This window comes from Sander lucioperca, chromosome 7 (assembly GCF_008315115.2).
Source record: "Sander lucioperca isolate FBNREF2018 chromosome 7, SLUC_FBN_1.2, whole genome shotgun sequence".
Lineage (NCBI taxonomy): Eukaryota > Metazoa > Chordata > Actinopteri > Perciformes > Percidae > Sander > Sander lucioperca.
In genome coordinates, this window is record NC_050179.1 from 35,088,825 (window position 1) to 35,110,682 (window position 21,858).

The following is a 21,858-nucleotide window of genomic DNA, read 5'->3' on the forward strand; positions in this document are numbered from 1 at the left end:
CTCCGCATTTTTCTGGAAGGACTGGAGAAACACTTAAAGCAAAAGAAGGAGCTAGTTCGCCATTGTTGCATCTTGTTTCTCCACAAGAGGGAAACCTCACATAAACTTTTAAGCTGCACCTGAACACATCACAGTCGGTCAGTCAGTGGTGGAAGATCAGCTGATCCTTTACTTCAGTAAAAGTGGAAGAATTTAAAAAATACTTGAGTAAAAGCCCTGCATTCATAATCATACTTAAGTAAAAGTACACATGTTTTAGCATCAATATATGCTTAAAGTGTTAAAGTAAAAGGAGTCAAATGTGTTGTGTTCAGGTTGCGTTTGTGACTTACTGTGGGTTTACAGAGCGACGGTCGGCTGCCGTCTGACGGACCTTTCACCCACTGAGTGATCCGCTCGGCCACGACCACCTTCAACCCCTCAGCGTCCTGATTCAGACAAGTTTAGGTTAAAACTCCTGGGCTGTCAATATTGGCCAAAAATAACGCTGGAATACTAGTTCTAGGGCTGCACAATATGAAGGAAATGAATATTGCAATAACAATATCACTTGCCATAAATAAACAGACATTAAAGTGTACTCAGTTCTGCTGCTTCCAGTATTCTGCTAAAATACAACAAACTGCTTGTTGAATATAAAACAAATGAAAGGAAATCATTTCCAACATTCTTTCATTGAACACTGAAATGAATATATAAGGCACAACTAAAAAGGAATGACAGTTATAAAGTGTAATTTTTTTGTTCTGATAAAAAAGCTCGAGTGTCTTTTGCGATATGTTTACTGTGCCAGTTAATATTGTGCTGACGATAAAAACACGATATATTGTGCAGCCCTAACTAGTTAAAATAAAATAGGTTTGAATATATTCAAATATCTATTTTTGCGCATTATATCCAATAGATTGGACAGGAAGGCGCCCGGTCTCTGGGTGTTTTCTCACCTTGCAGGCAGCTGGCTTGGCGGGAGCTTGGCTCCAGGCTTCTCCGGCCTCAAACAGAGTTTTCTTGGAGGCGACGACCTCAGGCGAGCTGGGCAGGTCCGTCAGTGTTGCCTTCACTGCCCGAGCCTCCTGGGAGTTCTGCACAACAACAACAACAACAACAACAGCAGCGCTGAGTTAACAGAGAAGGTGAGGAAGTATAACAGCGCCAAATGTCCTGGTAAGGAGGCAGGCTGGATGGGTCAAACAAACAGGCCTTTTAGACCGGGATTCATGTCCCGTTTGAAAATAACAGTAAATGGTGAGTTTTGTTTTAATTTACGGAAAAAAAACAGACCTACATCACGTTCTGCGTCATGTGCGTAACCAGAAGTTTAGTGACTTCGGATTTAACCCAAACCACCATATTTTTCTAAACTTAAGTAGTTTCGGTGCCTAAACTTTAACAAAACGCAACCGTTTCACTACATTAACATGTTTAAAACCGCGTCTGTTACCTTCTCTGGTTTAGATTTAGTGGGTCGTATTAGAAAAAAAGGAATACACGACCGATGTCGTCGTTGGTTTGGAGGATTTGGTTGTTTCTCTGTTCTCTCTGTTCTCGATATATTTGGATTCTCTGTAAATGCGTTCGGAGTAAACTCAACATTATTTGTCAATTCAGATTTCATTTTGGTACTTATTAAGCATTTTCAAATATGATAGGACTTTTTCCTTTTATTTAAAATGTGCCTTACATCACGTGCACACAAAGTTTGATGAATTGTGGTCGTTTAATATTGGCAGCGTTGGCCTTCCGTACATTAAAAGTACTGCGAGAATAAGAAATGAAAAGCATCTCAACACTGGTTTATGGTAAGAATATTCTTCCTTCTTTTGTCTTTTTATTGCACTTTGTGTGAAACTTTTGTTAAGCTCTCCATAAATAGTTGTTTTTAAGTCAGCGTCCAGGTCGCTGACCGTGCTGTTAATCAGCCTGAGGCGACGAGTGAAAACAGGGAACGGAAAGATAAAAGGTCTAAACGTCGTATATCTGCCCAAAATAACAACAGAGCGTTGAAACGTCATCGGCCAGGTGCTGCAGAGATTTGTGACTTCAGCACAAAAAGGGTCAGAGCTGCTCTTTAACCTTCAGCTGGTTTCAAACAATGAGTCCAAAAAGAGAGCCAGCAGCTTCTGAGTGAGCAGAAAACCCCCGAGGGTTCGGACACTTTAAAAGGAACCGTTTGACGTTTTGGGGAACGCTGTAATTTGCACTTAATACCATGTTGAGGTTATTCCATTAAAGGGGAACTATGCAGTTTTTTTTAGCTTAATTTACCGTAACTGAGCAGCTTCGGAGTCACTGGAATGGTTATATGACTTTTTTCGAGTTGAATGGTGGTCGTCTGGCTCCCCCCTAGCCCCTGTGAGGGGAAAAACCACCCTTGCAACTTTTGGCCGGCGAGCCGGCAGCCTCAGCGTCAGGAAGTATGGCGTGATATCAGGTCTCGCCATGTAACAAATTGCTTCACGGCACTGCACACATACGCCCTTTCAGGAACCGGCTAACAAGGTAGCGATGGAGTTTTTCACACTATCGTCATGGCTGAGCCAGCAAAAAAGAAGCAGAAAGCTGGGAAAGCATTGTCGGAGGAACAGAGAAAGAGGAAACGGCAGACTGATCGAGAGAGGAGTCAGACACGAGGAAACATAGGAGCTGCCAAATATCTATTCTGAAGCTGTAGGGGGAGCTCTATAGAGAAACTTGTCAGCAAGAAGCGAAGAAATGGCCAAACCTACATAGCACCCCTTTAAATATGAAGCTACAACCAGCAGCCAGTTAGCTTAGCATAAGGACTGGAATTCTCTAAAGTGTTAGATCTGTTTTTTTCGGTCCAAAAGTGACCTGTACTGGAGGTTACGAGCCAGATTATTTCTCTTTCTTAATATTTGAGCTTAAGAGGTGCTGGCAGAAGGATTTAGCTCGAAAATTCACACTTGGTAACAACATTTTTGGAAACTCAGGACATTTCTGGCACTGAGGATATTTTGTTCAGCTTTCACTTCTTCAAAGCGCTATCTGAAAGTTAAGACCTGGTTTTAAAGCTAAGGTTATTGGTTTATTGGGATAAACCTGGAAACATTTTCAACTCCATGACTTTATGTGCAGATGTTCAGATGCTTTGCATTCTCTCGTTTGAGATTTTATTCAGATTTCCAAATACTGTGCATATAATCTACATCATATACACGTCCTGCTGCGACAAAAAGACTGACCCACAATCCTGACAAAGCAAAACACACATTTACCACACAAACAAACAACTTCAACCTCTTCATATCTGGCCGGCTTAAATAAAGTAGGTGAAATAAATGAACAGACACCTATAAACGTGTGTGTGTGTGTGTGTGTGTGTGTGTGTGTGTGTGTGTGTGTGTGTGTGTGTGTGTGTGTGTGTGTGTGTGTGTGTGTGTGTGCGCCTGTGTACTTGCACGCGTGTGTGTGTCTGCGCCTGCCTGCATGTCCGTGTGCCCGTCCGTGTGTGTATGTGTCTGTCCATGTGTGTCCGTCCGTGTGTGTGTGTTTCCGTCCGTCCGTGTGTGTGCGTTTCCGTCCGTCCGTGTGTGTGTGTGTCCGTGTGTGTGTGTCCGTGTGTGTGTGTGTCCGTGTGTGTGTGTGTCCGTGTGTGTGTGTGTCCGTGTGTGTGTGTGTGTGTGTGTGTGTCCGTGTGTCCGTGTGTCAGTGTGTGTCCGTGTGTCTCCGTCCGTGTGTCTCCGTCCGTGTGTCTCCGTCCGTGTGTCTCCGTCCGTGTGTGTGTGTGTGTGTGTGTGTGTGTGTGTGTGTGTGTGTGTGTGTCCGTGTGTGTGCGTGCGTGCTCTGACCTCCACAGCGTGGGCGTACTGCTCCAGCTTGTCGTCGATCTTGGGCAGCAGGACGAGAGTCTGCGTCTTCTTAAAGCTGTTACTGATTCACACAAAACACAACCCGTTAGAACAGACTCAGGATCCGATCGGTCACTGCGGACACATTCTGGAGGTTATAACACCTTTTCTCTTCACATTCTGGAGGTTATAACACCTTTTCTCTTCACAATCTGGAGGTTATAACACCTTTTCTCTTCACATTCTGGAGGTTATAACACCTTTTCTCTTCACATTGAAGCTGTTTATGATATGTTTAAACTGATATTTTCACATTTTTAGTCAGTATTTTTATATTTTCCATCCTTTTCATTTTAAAAACATATTTTACATATTTTGTACTTTTCCATTTTATATTTATTTATTATTTGTTTGCTTCTTCATTTTTCCAAGGTTATTGGAAACTGCTACTTGGGCGGAGTGATTAGCATAAACACCTGAAAAGCACCGTTGTTACTCTCTGCTCCTCACCACGGGGCTTCTCAGCTGCTGCGAGCAAATCCCTCCGCCCAAGTAGCAGAAGTAGCAGTGCTTCGCCTTCTGAGAAATAGTTCCCAGTATGTATACAGTTAGAAGATGTCTGGGTCTCATGTGACCTTGTTATTTGTACATGCTGTGACTATACAAATCACAACATGTAAATAGGAACATGTTGGCGTTATTTTGTCACTTATTGGGAGCAGTAGGCTGGTGAATAAGCTGAAGTCTCAATAAGTCGACGTGTTCCTTTAAATAAAAGCATCCACATGAGAGGCTTCACTCCTGCTGCAGCCTGCCTGGAGCCTCCGTACCTCAACAACCGGCAGTCGACAGACAGAAAAGTGCATCTGGACAGCGTTAAGCAGAGCCACGAATGGCGGCCGAGGAGGCTGATGCACAGAGAGTAGGGGTGTAACGATACAGCGATGTGGATCGATATATCGTTTCAAAAGATCCATGATCCAATATCACCGATGCAGAGAAAATATCAATACATATAGTCTGTAAGATGCCCCTTTATTTTAGATTCCCACTTCATAGTTATTCTTTTTAATAAAAAGAACAGTTTGTTTTTAAATTAAAGTGCTCATATTATGCTTTTTGGCTTTTTCCCCTTTCCTTTGTGTTTTTTTATATATATATATATATATATATATATAATTATTTTTTTGTGTACGTTATAGTTTTACAACGTGAAAAAGCCCAAAGTCCCCCCCAAAGGGACTTACCATCTCCAACAGAACTGTTCACAAACTGCTCCAAACAGCTCTGTTGTAGTCCAGCCTTTACTTCAGAGACAAACGTGGTCACTTTGGAACACACGTTATAATGCTCACCTAGCTGCTAGCATGGCACGCCCTCATACTCTGCTTCTGACTGGCTAGTAGTCCTTACCTAGCTACTGTCAGGGCACGCCCTCATACTCTGCTTCTGACTGGCTAGTAGTCCTTACCTAGCTACTGAGCATGTGCGACTCCCAACAAAGATGTTACAGCAGTGAGAGGTCTCACTCTGTAGCTAAAACAGAGACCTGAACACAGGGTGAAAAGGGGAGCTGCAGCAATGTGCAGTACAACTAAAATATGGTGTTTTTTGAAAATGAAACCATGTAAACCTATTCTGATATAACCTCTAAATACAATTATGAACCTGAAGATGAGCATAATATGGCCACTTTAATTGCCTGGAAGAGCAGTAAATGGGCATATGATATCGTCTCATATCGGTCACAGGCCCCTGAATTAAATACAAATCATATCGTGACAAACCTTAAGATATAAGTAAATATTGTATCGGTGTCCAAAGAATCGATATATCGTATTGTGATAAAACTTGTGATTTACACCCCTATTCTAGTGGAGAGGCCGCCTGTATTGACGAGGACATTCACCTTTTCTTCAGCGAGCGGTTCAGCGACTGCGTTCTCTCTGTGATCTGAAAAAAGAAGAAAAAGTCTGAGGTCATTTTTTTTTTCCTCTGGAGGAAAACAGGACTTTATCCCACGTCGTCGCCGCGACCCACGCGTGGGTTATTTACAGTTTGGCTCGGATTCGGCCGCAGACCGCCGCCGACTCCATCCAACACAAACCGAGCCGAGTCTGCTGGCCTTCGTCACACTGCACGCGTCCTCGCAGACGCTACACGAGGAGCAGAGCGTGATGGGAAACAGAACACAAGACTGAGTGGGTATTTTTTTACTGTTTTGTTAGCTTGTTGTCAGGCGTTTAAAATAAAAATCACATTGTAGGATTTGTAATGCCATTGTTGCATTTTGTGTCTCTGTTCCAAGCTCTCGTCTCTTTGAATTTCCCGAATCAAAGTTCCTTCTGATTTTGTCCTCTTTAAGTGTCTCTGGTGAGTTTTTCTAGGACTGGTCATCTCAAAACTTAAGAGGATGTAAATCTGATATAAAATCTCAAATATAGTTGGCTAACGTTAGCTTGCTAACTTCACCTTAACGTTACCTCCTTGCCAAATCGTTCACAGAAAACGAGCCGAATAAAGCCGTCACTCGTGGAGACAGCAATGTGCTTCGTGTGGATGAAGCATGAAGTTAATTTGACTCATTTAGCGGTTGGCTCTCTGCCTCGTAACGTTGCTCCGCGGAAGTCGGCTTATTATTGGAAGTTTATACGCTACCATGGCAATGGGACACAAAGAAATGACTGCTGCTCTGACCACTCTGCTACGTTGATTTGAATGGAAGTTGCCTTTCTATCCATTTTATTTCTATGGGTCTCTCTCTAGAATAATAATCAGCGTGTCAGCGGCAAAAACACAACTTTTAGCGGACGGAAATTGAAGCTTGCAGATTGTTTCTCTGCTGCCGACTACAGAGCTCTCTCTTAATTCTGGACCAACGTCAAAGATTATTGTTCCCATCAGTCACTAGAACATGGGAACGGTTGAAAAATATAGAAGTTACACTTTAACTTCCAAATAAAGAGGACTTTGTTTTTCTTTCAATCTTGTACACACAAGATAAAAAAGACACACACACAAACACACTTTGTCATTGTGTCTGTTTACAAAACGACATCATTCTGTATAAGTCAATCAGTAATCTGTATCAGTGAATGTAACTTAATGAATTGCTCAGTCAAAGGACAGTTCACCCAAACACAATACAACCTATTTTACTTTCTATTTAGTCAAATAGTCTGTTTATAGCGATTCATTACTGGGGAAACATGTGTCAGACCACTCAAACTGCAGTCGGGTAGAGAGAGAGAGAAAGAGAGAGAGAGAGAGAGAGAGAGAGAGAGAGAGAGAGAGAGAGAGAGAGAGAGAGAGAGAGAGAGAGAGAGAGAGAGAGAGAGAGAGAGAGGAACCCTAACACCAGATACTGACTGGTTTTCGGGCCCCCCCCCCCCCCAATACAGTAAAACTGCACATTTTAGAGTGGTCTTTTATTGTGTCCAGCCTAAGGAACACCTGTGCAATAATCCTGCTGTCTAATCAGCATCCTGATATGCCACACCTGTGAGGTGGATGGATTATCTCGACAGTGCTCACTAACACACATTTAGACAGATCTGTGAACAATATTTGAGAGAAATAAGCCTTTTATGTGCATAGAAAAAGTCTTAGATCTTTGAGTTCAGCTCATGAAAAATGGGGGCAAAAACAAAAAAGTATTGCGTTTATAATTTCGTTCAGTATAATTAATGTGGCGCTGCAGAGACGTCCCAGCCTACAGATCTTCTCCTATGGACTAAAGTAAACATGTTTGTTTGGTACAGACCCTCGTAAAAATCACACTATAATTTAATATGTGTCAATGAAAATGACAATCATGTTACAAAAATGATAATGCCCTTGAATATTGTGAATCATATTGCAATATCAGTCAAAAATAATTGCATGTGGATATTTTCCTCCTAGTCTGGACCATAGTTGGGTTGAAGGGGTTTAGGTGATGCTTTACCTTGTGAGTAGGAGCTTTGGGACTGAAGGGACAGAACGCCTCGTCTCCGTCCACGCTGAGCGTACTCAGGCTCTTCATCCTCTCTGCTGCCTCCGTCCTCCTCTTCTCGATGTCTTCCTTCATCCGCCTCCTCTCCTCCTGGGAGTCAGGACACAAACACTGTTCAACTCCACACTCTTACGTCAACTGCAGGGAAAAAAAAAAAACATCTGCTCACGCTGCACGTGCTCGTTTCACTTTTAACGCTGGATGCGTGATTTGTTTTTTCAGCCACTAGAGGGCAGGTTAACTACGTCGTCTTCTTACGAGCTCGTTTTGGCTGACATGCAAACAAACAAGACCGTCCTCCCCCTGAAAAACATCCACATACGTCGTTTGTTCATGCAGCATTTACCACATACCCCACAATTTTCCACCAGGCGCGTCTGCGCTGCGTCGCGTTCTGGGCGCGTCGCGATCCCCGCGAGCAAACCGCAGCCATTCAAGTCAATGTGTTTGTTTATTTTAAGCCTCCTGTGGTCCTCGGGTCAAATTTGACCCATTTATAAAGTTTTCGCATCCGAAATTTGGGTCTCTTTCAACCAAACTGCCCCAGAAATAACACGGATGGTTACATACAACGCTCATCGCAGGTCAAATTTAGGATCAGTTCCCTACTTTCATTGAATTTGGGGTGCTTTATTCAATGTTTATAGCATTTGAAAAAACTATGAAATCTCTCGCTTTCTAAACAGTATCCTGATAAACTGTGACAGTCTGACTATCCACTAAATCGTAACTAATTTGTCAGAATAGTTCATAATTTCAGATTTTTTTAACTAAAAAATGAGGTATAATTTCATATAAATGAGGTTTATAGATTATGAATTCCAAAAAAAGTGCAAAGCTAGCAGCTATAAGTTGATGTTAGTGGTGAATCCGGTGTTTCCCTGGGAGTACGACAAGTTTCATGGTCAACAGGAAGACAACACAAGGGTTAAATCATGTAAATATGTAATATTTTTAATCTCTCATGTGCTGTGGTCACCTCCTCTCTGGCCAGCCGTTGGTGCTCCTCCTCCTCCCGGCGACGCTCCTCTTCCTCTCGGACTCGACGCCTCTCCTCCCTCCTTTTCTTCAGCTGCTCCAGCTCCTGCTCGGCCTCCGCCTGTCGGTGTCTCAGCTGCTCCAGCTCCTGGCTCTCCTTCTGCTGGAGGCCCAGCCGGATCTTCTCCAGACGCCGCTCCGTCTCCAGGATGGCCTGCGACTCCTCCGGCTCCGCGGCTCTGCTGCGAAAACATTAAAAATATTAAAAACTGTTTGGTTTGTCTGTTCTGTATCTGACACCCCTGGGAGTCAAAGTCAAGTTAAGTACTTTCTAGGGTTGCACGATATGAGGAACGTATGTGATAACGTGACATTACTTGCGATAAATAAAAAAATAATAAAGTTTACTCAGTGCTTTCGGTATTCTGCTTGAAAACAAACTTAAGAATTTAAAACAAATAAAAGGAAATCATTTCCAACTTTCTTTTCTTTCCAAATTAAACATTAAATTGAATATAAAAAGGCAGCACTAAAAAAAGAATGCTAGTTACATTTTAAAGTGCAGTTTTCTACTGATATTTTCTTTCAACTAACAAAAAAATCTGAGTGTGTTTCGCGATGTGTTTATTGCGCCATTTGATATTGTGATGACGATGAAAATGAAATCATATATTGTGCGGCCCTATTACTACTTTCTGTCTCTTTAAATAATCAGATTTTCTGTTTATTCTCAGATGAATATCTACCGCTGTACTGGCTGACAAAAGTCAAACATTTGTCATTTACATTTTTAAATACTAAAAACTGTTTGGCGGCTTACTGCCGATTGAATCCATTGTGAACAATATGGCCAAAACTATGTGGACACCCTTGAAAGTCAAAGTCGAATACTCATATTCTGTCCACATCCTCAGATAAACTGGCTAACAATGGTTAAACATTTCAATGTGATTTTCCCAAAGCTCAGTATTAGACCGCGACCGATAATATCGGCGGGCCGATATTAGGCATTTTCCAAACAATCAGTATCGGCATTTACTGTATAATGGCCGATAAATTAATATTTAAAAAATTAAATAAAAACGGACGAAACCCCCTTCAACCATGTTCTGAGTGTTGCCGTTGCGTAGGTATGTTAAGTTTGTATTTTTATACATTTTATTTATCAGAACGTTAATATATTTTGATGTTCTGTTGTGACATTAAAACAAGTTTATTTTTGAACTGCATCATCATATTATTTTAGTGAGGACTCATAAATAACTAATGTTAGGGGAATCTGTTTGTTTTGTAACACGTTTCTGGATTTTTGTTTATTTTTAAATGTATGTATGTATGTATGTATGTATGTATGTATGTATGTATGTATGTATATATATATATATATATATATATATATATATATATATATATATATATATATATAGATATATATATATATATATATATATATATAATATATATATATATATATATATATATATATATATATATATATATATATATATATACATATACACACACACACACACACACACATATACATATACACACATATATACACACACACACATACATATGAATATTGGATTTTTAAATCACCAAATAATTGTATCGATATCAGCCTTAAAAATCCTTCATCGGTCGGGCTCTACTCTGTATACACTACAGCCATAAATATGAACACACTACACACCTGGTGGGTCTTTTTGTCGTCTTGCTCTTGTACGACGTCACTTCCTCTTTGGTTGCGTCTCCGTTGGCGATGCCGAGTTTCGACTCTTGGTGAAGGAACACCTTGGACGTGTAGGAGATTTTAACGTCTTTTCTTTTCTCCATCTGAAGAGGAAAAGTTCCACAAAACATCTTTTCAAACATGCTGTGTACTGTTTAGTCAGTTGCCGGGGAGACCTGAAAGACCGAAATGTCACTCATAAAGACTTGTAACTTTATTCATCTTTAACGACTTAAGACTCGACTTTGTTTAAAATAACTTGGACTTGGTCTCGTCTCATTCATTCGAATTACTTGTTTTAATAACTTAAAATCTCAACTGGACTTGTCTTGAATGACTTCAGACTTAATTCAATTTCAATTAAATTTTATTTATAGTATCAAATCTTAACAAGAGTTATCTCAAGACACTTTACAGATGGAGTCGGTCTAGACCACACTATAATTGTTAAAGACCCAAGAATTCCAGTAATTCCCCCAATAACAAGCATTCAGTGTGACCGTGGTGAGGAAAGAGATAGAAAGATATAGATAGAAAGATATAGAGAGATAGATAGAGAGATAGAGAGAGAGAAAGATAGAGAGAGATAGAGAGAGAGAGATAGATATATATATATAGAGAGAGAGAGATAGAGATATAGAGAGATAGAGAGATATAGAGAGAGATAGAGAGATATAGAGAGAGATAGAGAGAGAGAGAGAGAGAGATAGAGAGAGATAGAGAGAGATAGCGAGAGAGAGATAGCGAGAGAGAGAGAGATAGAGAGAGAGAGATAGAGAGAGAGAGATAGAGAGAGAGATAGATGAGAGATAGCAAGAGAGAGAGAGAGAGATAGCGAGAGAGAGAGAGAGATAGAGATATAGAGATAGATAGAGATATAGAGAGAGATAGATGAGAGAGATAGCAAGAGAGAGAGAGAGAGAGAGAGAGATGAGAGATAGATGAGAGAGAGATAGAGAGATAGAGAGAAATAGATGAGAGAGAGAGAGAGAGATAGAGATATAGAGAGATAGAGAGATAGAGAGAGATAGAGAGATAGAGAGATAGAGATAGAGAGATAGAGAGATAGCGAGATAGCGAGATAGCGAGATAGATATGCTATTGTGCAAGTACAGTGCCCTATTTTGTTTTGTTAAGCGTCATATTTCCCTTTATAATATGGGCCAGTCTTGTAGCACTACTGTCTGTCTGTTTACTATGTATTGTTCCTAAGGCTGCACAATATCTCGTTTTAGCATCATCGCAATATCAACTGGCGCAATATACACATCACGAAAAGTTGCGACATATCGCGGTAGACAAGATTTTTGTGTGTTAGTTGAAAGAAAATCAGTAGAAAACTGCACTTTAAAGTGTGTGTCATTCTTTTTTAGTAGTGCCCGTCATTGTCAATTCAATGTTCAATTTGTTCAATAAAGCAATGTTAGAAAAGATTATTTGTTTTAAATTCAACAAGCAATTTGTTGTATTTTAAAAGACTACTGAAAGCAACAGAAAGGAAGAACTGAGTACATTTTAATATCTGTTAATTTATCGCAAGTAATTTCGTTATCGCGATATTCAACAACGTTATCGCGTATCGCATATTTTCCTCATATTGTGCAGCCCTAATTGTTCCTACATGTGTCTTTAAAAATTGAATAAACAGAATGAAAACACAACTTTAAAAAACAGTTTGGTGAGAAACTTACCTCTGTATTCGGCCTTTGAATCTCCTCCCTCTTCCTGGTCATCACTTCCTGTCTCTTCCTCTTGTCTTCCTCCTCCTCCCTCTGTGTCTCCCTCCTCCCCCTCGCCACCTCCTCCTCCTCTCGCTCCTTCCTCCTCCCCATCGCCACCGCGGCTCCGTCGTCTTCGTCTTCGTGCTGCTGTCTCTGGAGCCGGCTAGAGGACGCGACCGACGCCTGGACGCTCTTTACGGGCACGGCTTTGTTTATGGCGTTCTCCTCCTCGTCCTCGTCCTCCTCACCTCCGTGGCCGAGCTCCTGCAGGCGCTGCTGCCTCCGTCTCTCTCGGCGCTGAGTCCAGTCGCTGAAGCCTTCGTCCTCCTCCAGGGACGGAGAGCCGCTGGGCTTCAGGTCGCCGTCGTACCTGAGGACGAGTCGGGTAACAAGTCAACTGGTGTGACACAGCAGCAGGTGTTGGAGGTTTTAAACTATGTTCAGTGTTGGTTCCGTAATATTGTACGGAGCTGAAAGGCTGCCATGGGAACCCAGGAATGTTTTTTAGTAGTGCTGGGACGATATGCTTTTGTCCTGATTCACATATAAATAAAAGATGAATGGAATTTGCCAATTTACATATTTTGTGTTGAGCACCCTAACTTTGAAAAAAATCACTTTTTCTGGGATTTGGGGAGTTATTTTGTGTCTCTGGTGCTTCCACATGCATACAAACTTTGAAAAACTCCATCCATGCTGTTTAGAGTGAGATACGGTTTCTGAATGTGTCCTGCCTTCAGTCTCCGGGTGAGCTGGTCAAAATCTGCACGGCTTTCTACGTCACTAGCCGAGACGAGGGGCCTAGGGGGCTAACCGTTAGCATGCTAGCACTAGCATGTTAGCTCGTTCTGAATGGCAAAACACTGCTACAACACACACTAGTTCACCATAATCTACAAAAGAACTACTTCCATGTCCCTGTTCTGCAGGTATTCCACGCAAAGTTGGAAGTGCGCCCTCGTTTAGAAGAAGTCTCCCGGCTAATCCTGCCTTGCACAGGCTGAAGTTGGAGAAACAGCTAGCTAGATGATGTGATCCTTACCTAGCTACTGAGCATGTGCGACTGCCAACAAAGATGTTCCAGCAGTGAGAGGTCTCACTCTGTAGCTAAAACAGAGACCTGAACACAGGGTGAAAAGAGGAGCTGCAGCAATGGGCAGTACAACAAAAATATGGTGTTTTCTGAAAATTAAACGATGTAAACCTGTTCTGGTACAACCTTAAAATACAATGAACCTGAAAATGAGCATAATATGAGCACTTAACACACTGCTCTGCTAACTACACTACAGCACTTTAACACACTGTACCGTCGACAGTTTTAACTGTTTTCAAATGTTTATCTGATTTTATATATTTCAGTGTATGTATTCATACGCACGTCTGTATGATCGTTGTCGTTTCCTGTTGCATTGCAGGTGGCTGGTGGAGAACAGTCTTTTCATTTTCTTTGTGTGTGTAAGTAAACAAGGAAGTATGACAAATGAATTAATCTGAACTGTTCTTGGACACACCACACACTTTTAGTGGGTCACAAGCGATGATTGAGATATATTGCTTTTGTATAAGTCTCTACATTTGTTTTTTTTTTTAAAGAGAGCATCACGTCACCATTTCCGCCTGTATGTTCTGAGTTTAACAGCTGAAACGTATCAGTGGTGCAGCAGATTAAACAGAGCAGGGTCGAACATTTCTCCACTGATTAGCTTCTGTAATCACAGAGACATTAGCAACAGAGCGCCGCTGACAAATGAACGATTAGTCTCTGCCTCAGCTGAAATAACAAACCAGTAAAAACAGGAAATGGAAATCTGGCCAGTGATATAAGGGAATATGTCTGGGATTCTTTGTTTGACATTTATTTCACAAAGTGTATTTATCAAGTGGGTCATAACTGTAGCTCTTATTATATAGCCCTTTCCACACAATGAGATTTGAATATTTTACCGATCAAAGACGAATAAAATGCAGCTATATAATACGAAATACAGCATCATCAGTAGACATTAAGCCGACTAGTATCAGGCAGTCTCATCTGGGCCTCAGGACAGAGGACTGAACCACATTGTGGGTGTAGACGGGGTGGGGGCGATGATGTAAGATTGAAGAGCGACAGCGGTACGGAGTAGTATTAAAGACCGAAACGCTGCGTAAAGTCTGATTTCTGGTTCTGCGGAGGCTCCATGCAGAGCTTTCGCCTTAGCCTGAAGTTTATACTTGTGCGTTGGTGTGTGCATCAATCTCTTTAAGAGAATAGCTGGGATGGCGTGTGTGTGTGTGTGTGTGTGTGTGTGTGTGTGTGTGTGTGTGTGTGTGTGTGTGTTTATCTTCAGAGTGATTAGTGACTCTAGAGTCCAAGTGAGAGAAACAAAGTGTCTCCTCTGTTCTTTCTGACCACGGTGGGAAATCTGGAGCAGGAAAAGTTAACCCTCTCCTTGATTTCATGTTGTTTATGGAGAAGAAGAACTAGGAAATGAGTCAAGGGAAACTGGACGCTACCAAGCCACGGCCGAGCGACGTGAGTCACTGCAACGTTACATTTTTCGAGAGATGCACGTCAGGCTACGGCGTAGGGTCGGTGTCTCCACGTACCTACGTACGTAGCCACGGCGTCGATTTAACGCAGAAGCATAAATTGGCCCTGAGGTACAAGGGTTACAACACAAGACTTTCACTCATGGGGACCAGGGTGTGCGTCCCGCTCGTGTCCTGCGTATGACCTAAGGTACATCTTTCAACCCCACCAACAATCTTTTTCTAAACCTAACTAAGCGGTTATACCCTGCACATTAATAAAATGACACCAAATGGGTACCCAGAGTGTTAAAAAGTGACCAAGCGTCAGTATTTGACGAGTTCGTAATGAGAACGCGGGGAGGAAACACGAGACAATGCCCAGACATTTCAACACAGAACTAACGATATTTGTGGAGTCGGATTAAACATTTGAACATCACAGATTAACCCTGCAGCTCCCGCCGGGCCAGTGGTCTGAACGCAGGATGTGTCGGAGTAAATCATCCGTCAACACGGAGCCTCCGCAGATCTGCACCTGCTCCCCTCAGCAGCGAAATCACTGCAACATGCACTACGACCTAAATAACTGGTACTAAGTGTTGATAAAGTGAACTTTTGGTCGGACACATTCTCAATAATTAGCACAGCATCTCCGGCTGCTTCCTCCCCTACCCCCCGCTGAGGAAAAGCAATAAAAGTGTGTTTTGTGTTCCCAGGAGCTGGCAGAAAGGAATTCACTCAGCATTCCCCAGATGATTAAGACGCTCGGCTGGCCAACGGAGCCCCCGCAGCATGATGGGAGTCACCCAGCAGCTAATGGGCCTTAACGAGCAGCGACGTCTCCGTGTGAGTCTCGACAACTGGACAGATTCCAGACAGGAGCGAGCGAGTCGAGGTCGAGGCACATCCGTCAGGTAACCCCTCCGCCTCTCCGTTTTACCTCCTTGTGCTGCTCTTCTCATCGTCAGATCCTCTTGCAGGATTTCTGTTGCTAGAAGCCATGATGTATACTAACAGTATAGAGTATTTCATTTGACATTTTCACTTCTTGTTCCAGGTTCGTCTTTTACTGGAGCAATCGTCAAGAAACCGTTTTAGTTGCATTTTCTTTTCTTAAAGCTTTAGCGCTTTACTTTTTTATATATTAATGAACGTCCGTTACATTCAAGCCATTGCCAAATGAGTCGATACAAAGCTAATTAAGGCTACGTTTAGACGGAAACGATCTGAAGAGAAAACGCAAAAGTGGCGTTGCGTTCTCACTTTTTATTTCACGTTTAGACGAGCGTTATGGGGGGAAATCTGCGTGCATATGGTGACGTAAAAGTGTGTGAAATGCGATCCACCAAGTCTGCGCGCCTGCGTGGATCCTTCCTTCTACTTGTCTCCCTCTCCTCCTCCTCCTCTTCCTAGTAGCGCGAAGCGAATAACAAAAGCTGACAATTTTGTCTGGACAGACAAGGAGGCGCACACACACACACACACACACACACTTTACCCTTTAGACAGGAACGCGACGGCGGAGCTTTTAAGATTTCCACTCTGGAGGGTGGTTTCACTTTTTTGCGATTTTAAGCACCAAAAATGCCATCGCGTCTAAACAAAAGGCACATCTGATCAAATATTTAGTCGTTTTCACCCACGAGTGTATTCGTGTAAACAGGGCCTAAGACTTTCAGCTCCACACAACTTTTTACACGACTTTAGGGTGTAGAAAAATCGAGCGAAGATAATGACCTCTTCTGAAGAGTCCATGTTTTTTTAATCCTCCGTGTCCTCCTTGGTTACTAGCAACTGTGTGGAGGACAGCGTTGGTGAGGATGGGAAAAATCTTACATTTCTGTGCAAACTTTGCCCGCGGGCTTTCAAAAAGAAAATCCGCCCTTCAGTCACATCCACAGCAAACCTGAAAAGGCACACTGAACTGAAGCAACATATGGAAAAAAAGAACTATGAACTTAGTTCAAAATTGTGAAGTATGAACTATGAACTGAACTAGTTCATTTTAAAATTTTTGAACTGAACTTTGAACTAGTTCATGTAAAAAGTGAACTTTCCTAAAACTGGATTTCAAACAGCATAACATCACTTTGCTTCAGAAACCCTTTCATTACAGGCTGCAGCGAGCTTCATGTTGAGCCACCGCAGCCTGAAAGCAGCAGAGTCTGTGAAGTGACGGAGGAGAAGGTGTTCGAGGCGCAGGCTGTTATTTAGAGTCTGAAATTAAAAAGTCATCTGAAACGCCACAAACGCTTTGACTCGGTGGAGACGCTTTGTAGTAAACATTCCTCGGCGGTTGTGTAATGAGAAAGCAGCTGTGTGTGTGTGTGTGTGTGTGTGTGTGTGTGTGTGTGTCTTCACGTCAGCTGCGCGGCGGGGAGGGACAAGGCCGTTTGCAACATCTCCCAATGGAAACATTTGTTTTATGAAACCAGCCATGCGTGAGCGTACGACGAGCAGCTTTGGGTTTCACAGCTGGGAAACATGACGACAAGCTCTTTAAAAAAGTGCAGTTATCACCAGAAAGAATAACACACAGTCAGAGTCAGCAGCTTGGACAGGAAGTCGTTGGACATGAGGCGAAGGAGTGAAAAATGTTCTGTACTTAATAACTTCCTGGGTTCCCATGATGACACGAACAAGGAATTCAACGAGTGTTTGAAGTTATATTTTGTCGCTGTCGGGGCAGAAACTCTGTACCTCCATATTTCGTTATCATTTTTTTCCCTTCATAAATCAACGCTATCGTCACCCTGAAAGAGTTCAACAATAACAGTTGCCCGATGGCCCGGGGCAAGTAAAATGCCACGTGGGGCAAGTAAATATATCAACCCACTCGCCTGTTCGGGCAAGTAATTGAATTCATTATCGTATCATGATTTACAGTCCTGTGAAAAAATTAGGACACCCATGCTAAAGTTGACTAAAAAGAGGAATTAAAAAAATCATCTTTTGGAAATTGATCTTAATGCCTTAATTAAAAAAAATTAGGAAAAATCCAATCTTTAAGGAGACCAGTTTTGTTTGTGAATGAATAATGTATCATAAATAAATAAATGTTCTTCCTTAAAATACAGGGGGCATAAGTCAGTACACCCCTATGTTAAATTCCCATAGAGGCAGGCAGATTTTTATTTGTAAAGGCCAGTTATTTCATGGATCCAGGATATTATGCATCCTGATAAAGTTCCCTTGGCCTTTGGAATTAAAATAGCCCCACATCATCACATACCCTTCACCATACCCCCACATCATCACATACCCTTCACCATACCCCTACATCATCACATACCCTTCACCATACCTAGAGACTGGCATGGGGTACTTTCCATAAAATCATCTCTCAATGCAAATCAAACCAGCTATTAGGCTAACTGAAATAAAACCATGTTAATCTCTAGATATGGTGAAGGGTATGTGATGATGTGGGGGTATGGTGAAGGGTATGTGATGATGTGGGGGTATGGTGAAGGGTATGTGATGATGTGGGGGTATGGTGAAGGGTTTCTCCAAGCCTTGGAGCACAGTAAGCAGCGCTCTAGTGGGGCTTTATTTTATTGATGAATTCCAACTAATCCATTCAGAAAATAATTCACAGATTAATGGACTATGAAAATAATTATTAGTTGCAGCCTTGCTGTACTTACATGGTCTCGTCTGCCGGCGTCTCGTTCTCCAGTGAAGACTGAGCCGGCAGCGAGCCGCCGTTGGTCCAGCGTGACGCCTCCCGAGCTCTCCGACGCTGCTCCCTCTCCACCTCCTCCGCGTCCTCCACGCTCCTCTGAGCCGTCAGCCTGCAGCCGAGGGATGACACACTACAGTTAGCAAAGGTCCGGACTCCGGTACGAACTCAAAGGTCCGGGCTCTAGTATGAACACAAAGGCCCGGGCTCTAGTAGGAACACAAAGGCCCGGGATCTAGTACGAACTCAAAGACTCTAGTACAAAGTCAACGGTCTGGACTCTAGTACAAAGTCAAATGTATCTGAATTTTATACTTCAGTGCTTTCATTTTCCAAGCAAAAATATTGAAGTTTTACATTTTTGTGAGCGCAGATTTTACATTTAACCTGAGAAAAGTCCATCCATCTTGTATAACTTGTGTTAAATCTTATCCATCTAGAAGTGCTTCCCCACTTTCATAGTGACAGGTAAGGATCAGATTGAAGATAAACAGCCAATCAAAAATAACCAATTGAGAGATTATGTAGATTATCAAATTAAATGATTGTTTGCAACTAATGATTTTCAATCAACGAAAAGAAAGTTCAGTATTGTTGCTTGAAGAGGGACTGAAAGGATTTTGATTATCAAAATCAACTAATTGATAAATCAATAAAACAAAATGTAATTTATGTGCTGGCAGAACAAATGTGCTCAGAAATGTATCGAACAATTTAAAGCTAAAACGTGAACTTTTCAGAAACTCGATGCTACAACCCCCAAATTCCCCCAAACCCTGAAAACTTGCAGAAGTAAACCACCTAAATGCTGACTTTTACACTTAAGTACTTTTTTTATTGCATGGCTCCTCACAGATGATGTCTTTCATCACTTGTGGTAAACAATGAAAGCTTAAAATGAGAAACATTTGTTACTCTCACACTCGACACGCTGACGGACTCACGGTCGGCCCTCAGCCTCCTCGCTTTTTCAACAAAGTATCCTGTGAAGTTGTGAAGAGGCTGAGATCCGACATCTGCCGGGCCTCGGATCAGAAATGTTTATCTGCGGGATAAACACACGTGCGTTTCGCCTCGTGTACAGCGTGACCTCACAGTATTTATTACAAACACTGTTCATCCTTATTTATCCGGAGACAAAGAGCCAAATGTGAACACTCAAACATGCACGAATGACCCTCTTAACATTGACACTGGGAGCTTTAATTCAAGAACTTCACCTCAGCTGGCGACGACATGGTACCAGTGCATGTTTCAGAGAGAATGACGCCAGGTCACGGTGGCGTAAAGTCTGATTCATGGTCCTGTGGAGGCTCCACGTAGAGCTTTCGCCGTAGGTGGCCTGAAGTTTATACTTGTGCCTTGGTGTGTGCGTCGATTTCTAACCCCTAATTTCCACCAGTTGCGGAACGGCGGCAGAGTCAATAGGTTTCCATTAAAGTCAATGTGTGTATTTCCCTGCACTACACCTTGAAAACACAGCTCAGAGTAGTTTCCCCTCTACTCCTCTGGATGGAAACTAACTGTTGTTGGTTTTGTGGTTCTATTCTACCTGAATTCGCGAGATCTCGTGGGTCCTCGTGACTTCAGCTGTCAGTCATGGCCGCAGCCGTACCGCAACAAATTCGGACCTGGTGGGGATTGACGGACGGCGGAGCACGGAGCAGTTCCGCAGCCGTTCTGCAACCGGTGGAAATGAGGGGTAAGAGAATAGCACTGCTGGCGCGTGTGTGTGTGTGTGTGTGTTTGAGAGTGATGGTGATTATCTTCAGAGTGAGTAGTGACTCTAGAGTCCTAGTGAGAGAAACAAAGTGTCTCCTCTGTTCTTTCTGACCACGGTGGGAAATCTGTAGCAGGGGAAGTTAACCCTCTCCTTGATTTCATGTTGTTTATGGAGAAGGAGAACCAGGAAATGACTCGGGGGGGGGGGGGGAATGCAATGCTACCCACGGCCGAGAGACGTGCATCAGTGCGAGGTGTGGTTACATTTTCAGAGAGGTGCACGTCAGGCTACGTAGGGTCTCCATGTACATACATACGTACCCACGGCGTCGATTTAACGCAGAAGCATAAATTGGCCTCAAGGAGTTACGACGGGTCCCAGTGCACGCTAGTTACAAGCTATGAAGCACACCAACGCCTTGTCATGAACCGGTTCGATATGATAGACAAAAACCTATGCCCAACGATTCGTAGGATATCCTATGAAATTACGTGAAATCACATGATGAAGTTTAGCCCACTGTGGTCACATGGCATGAAGTTTAGAGATTGTTACAGTTAAGTTTAATGTCATGTGGCGACGACAGTTACATTAAGGCACCAAAACGACTAGTTAAGATTAGAAAAAAAGATCGTAGTTTGGGTTAAAACAATATAGTCTCCTTAAGTAGTACTCCCGGGACACAAACACCCGTTTCCTGGGTGAAGGTTTTGTGTTTTCCCGGGACGTGAACTTCGGTCCCCTTCTTGAAAAGTGCTGTGTTTAATGATCCAACCCTAGCTACGCTGCGTTATATTAGGCCAAAGCCTCAACGGTTCATGGCTGCTGGTTACAGCATTCTTGCTCAATACTATACCGATTTTTGTTAACATTAGTCACTTAGACACCAATGCATGCAATACAGGAATTACCCTTTAAGAATTTAAAAGCAGGACTTTTACTTGATATGTCCCCACTGTGGTAGTAACAGATTTAATTAAAGTGGTTTGAGGAGTAACCTGTGTTGATTTCTGAGTATTAAGTTTTCACTCTGAGTATCTCAGACATCTTAAAGTGCTCATATTCTGCTCATTTTCAGGTTCATAATTGTATTTTGAGATTGTACCAGAATATGTTTACATGGTTTAATTTTCAAAAAACACCATATTGTTGTTGTACTGCCCATTGCTGCAGCTCCTCTTTTCACCCTGTGTTCAGGTCTCTGTTTTAGCTACAGAGTGAGACCTCTCACTGCTTAACATCTTTTTTGGCAGTCGCACATGCTCAGTAGCTAGGTAAGGACTACATGAGCTAGCTAGCTGTTTGTTTCTACAACTTCAGTAGTACAAGGCAGGATTAGCCGGGAGACTTCTTCTAAACGAGGGCGCACTTCCAACTTTGCGTGGAATACCTGCAGAACAGGGACATGGAAGTAGTTCTTTTGTAGATTATGGTGAACTAGTGTGTGTTGTAGCAGTGTTTTGCCATTCAGAACGAGCTAGCATGCTAGCGCTAGTATGCTACGGTTAGCCAGCTCGTTTCGGCTAGTGACGTAAAAAGCCCTGCCGAGGCAAGACACATTCAGAAACCCATATCTCACTCAGAACAGCATGGATGGGTTTTTTTCCAAGTTTGTATGCGTGTGGAGAGAGACACAAAATAGCACCCCTAATCTCAGAAAAAGTAATGTTTTCATAATATGGGCACTTTAAGATCCGTG

General features: G+C 42.4%; 1 protein-coding gene across 2 annotated transcripts in view; it reads right to left on the bottom strand.

Moving 5' to 3' along the window:
- lsp1a (lymphocyte specific protein 1 a) overlaps nucleotides 1-21,858 on the bottom strand; it is a 58,908-nt gene that overhangs the window by 7,788 nt on the left and 29,262 nt on the right. Inside the window, exons 3-12 of one of the 2 annotated variants that reach the window (XM_031279843.2) lie at nucleotides 18,402-18,548; nucleotides 12,313-12,607; nucleotides 12,208-12,282; nucleotides 10,478-10,620; nucleotides 8,783-9,020; nucleotides 7,756-7,893; nucleotides 5,719-5,762; nucleotides 3,810-3,891; nucleotides 945-1,082; nucleotides 333-428 (exon numbers count right to left, since the gene is read on the bottom strand). In XM_031279843.2, the coding sequence (XP_031135703.1) occupies nucleotides 333-428; nucleotides 945-1,082; nucleotides 3,810-3,891; nucleotides 5,719-5,762; nucleotides 7,756-7,893; nucleotides 8,783-9,020; nucleotides 10,478-10,620; nucleotides 12,208-12,282; nucleotides 12,313-12,607; nucleotides 18,402-18,548 (1,396 nt within the window). Of the gene's footprint in view, nucleotides 1-332; nucleotides 429-944; nucleotides 1,083-3,809; nucleotides 3,892-5,718; nucleotides 5,763-7,755; nucleotides 7,894-8,782; nucleotides 9,024-10,477; nucleotides 10,621-12,207; nucleotides 12,608-18,401; nucleotides 18,549-21,858 lie in introns of both variants that reach the window. The other variant, XM_031279839.2, reaches the window with a different exon arrangement.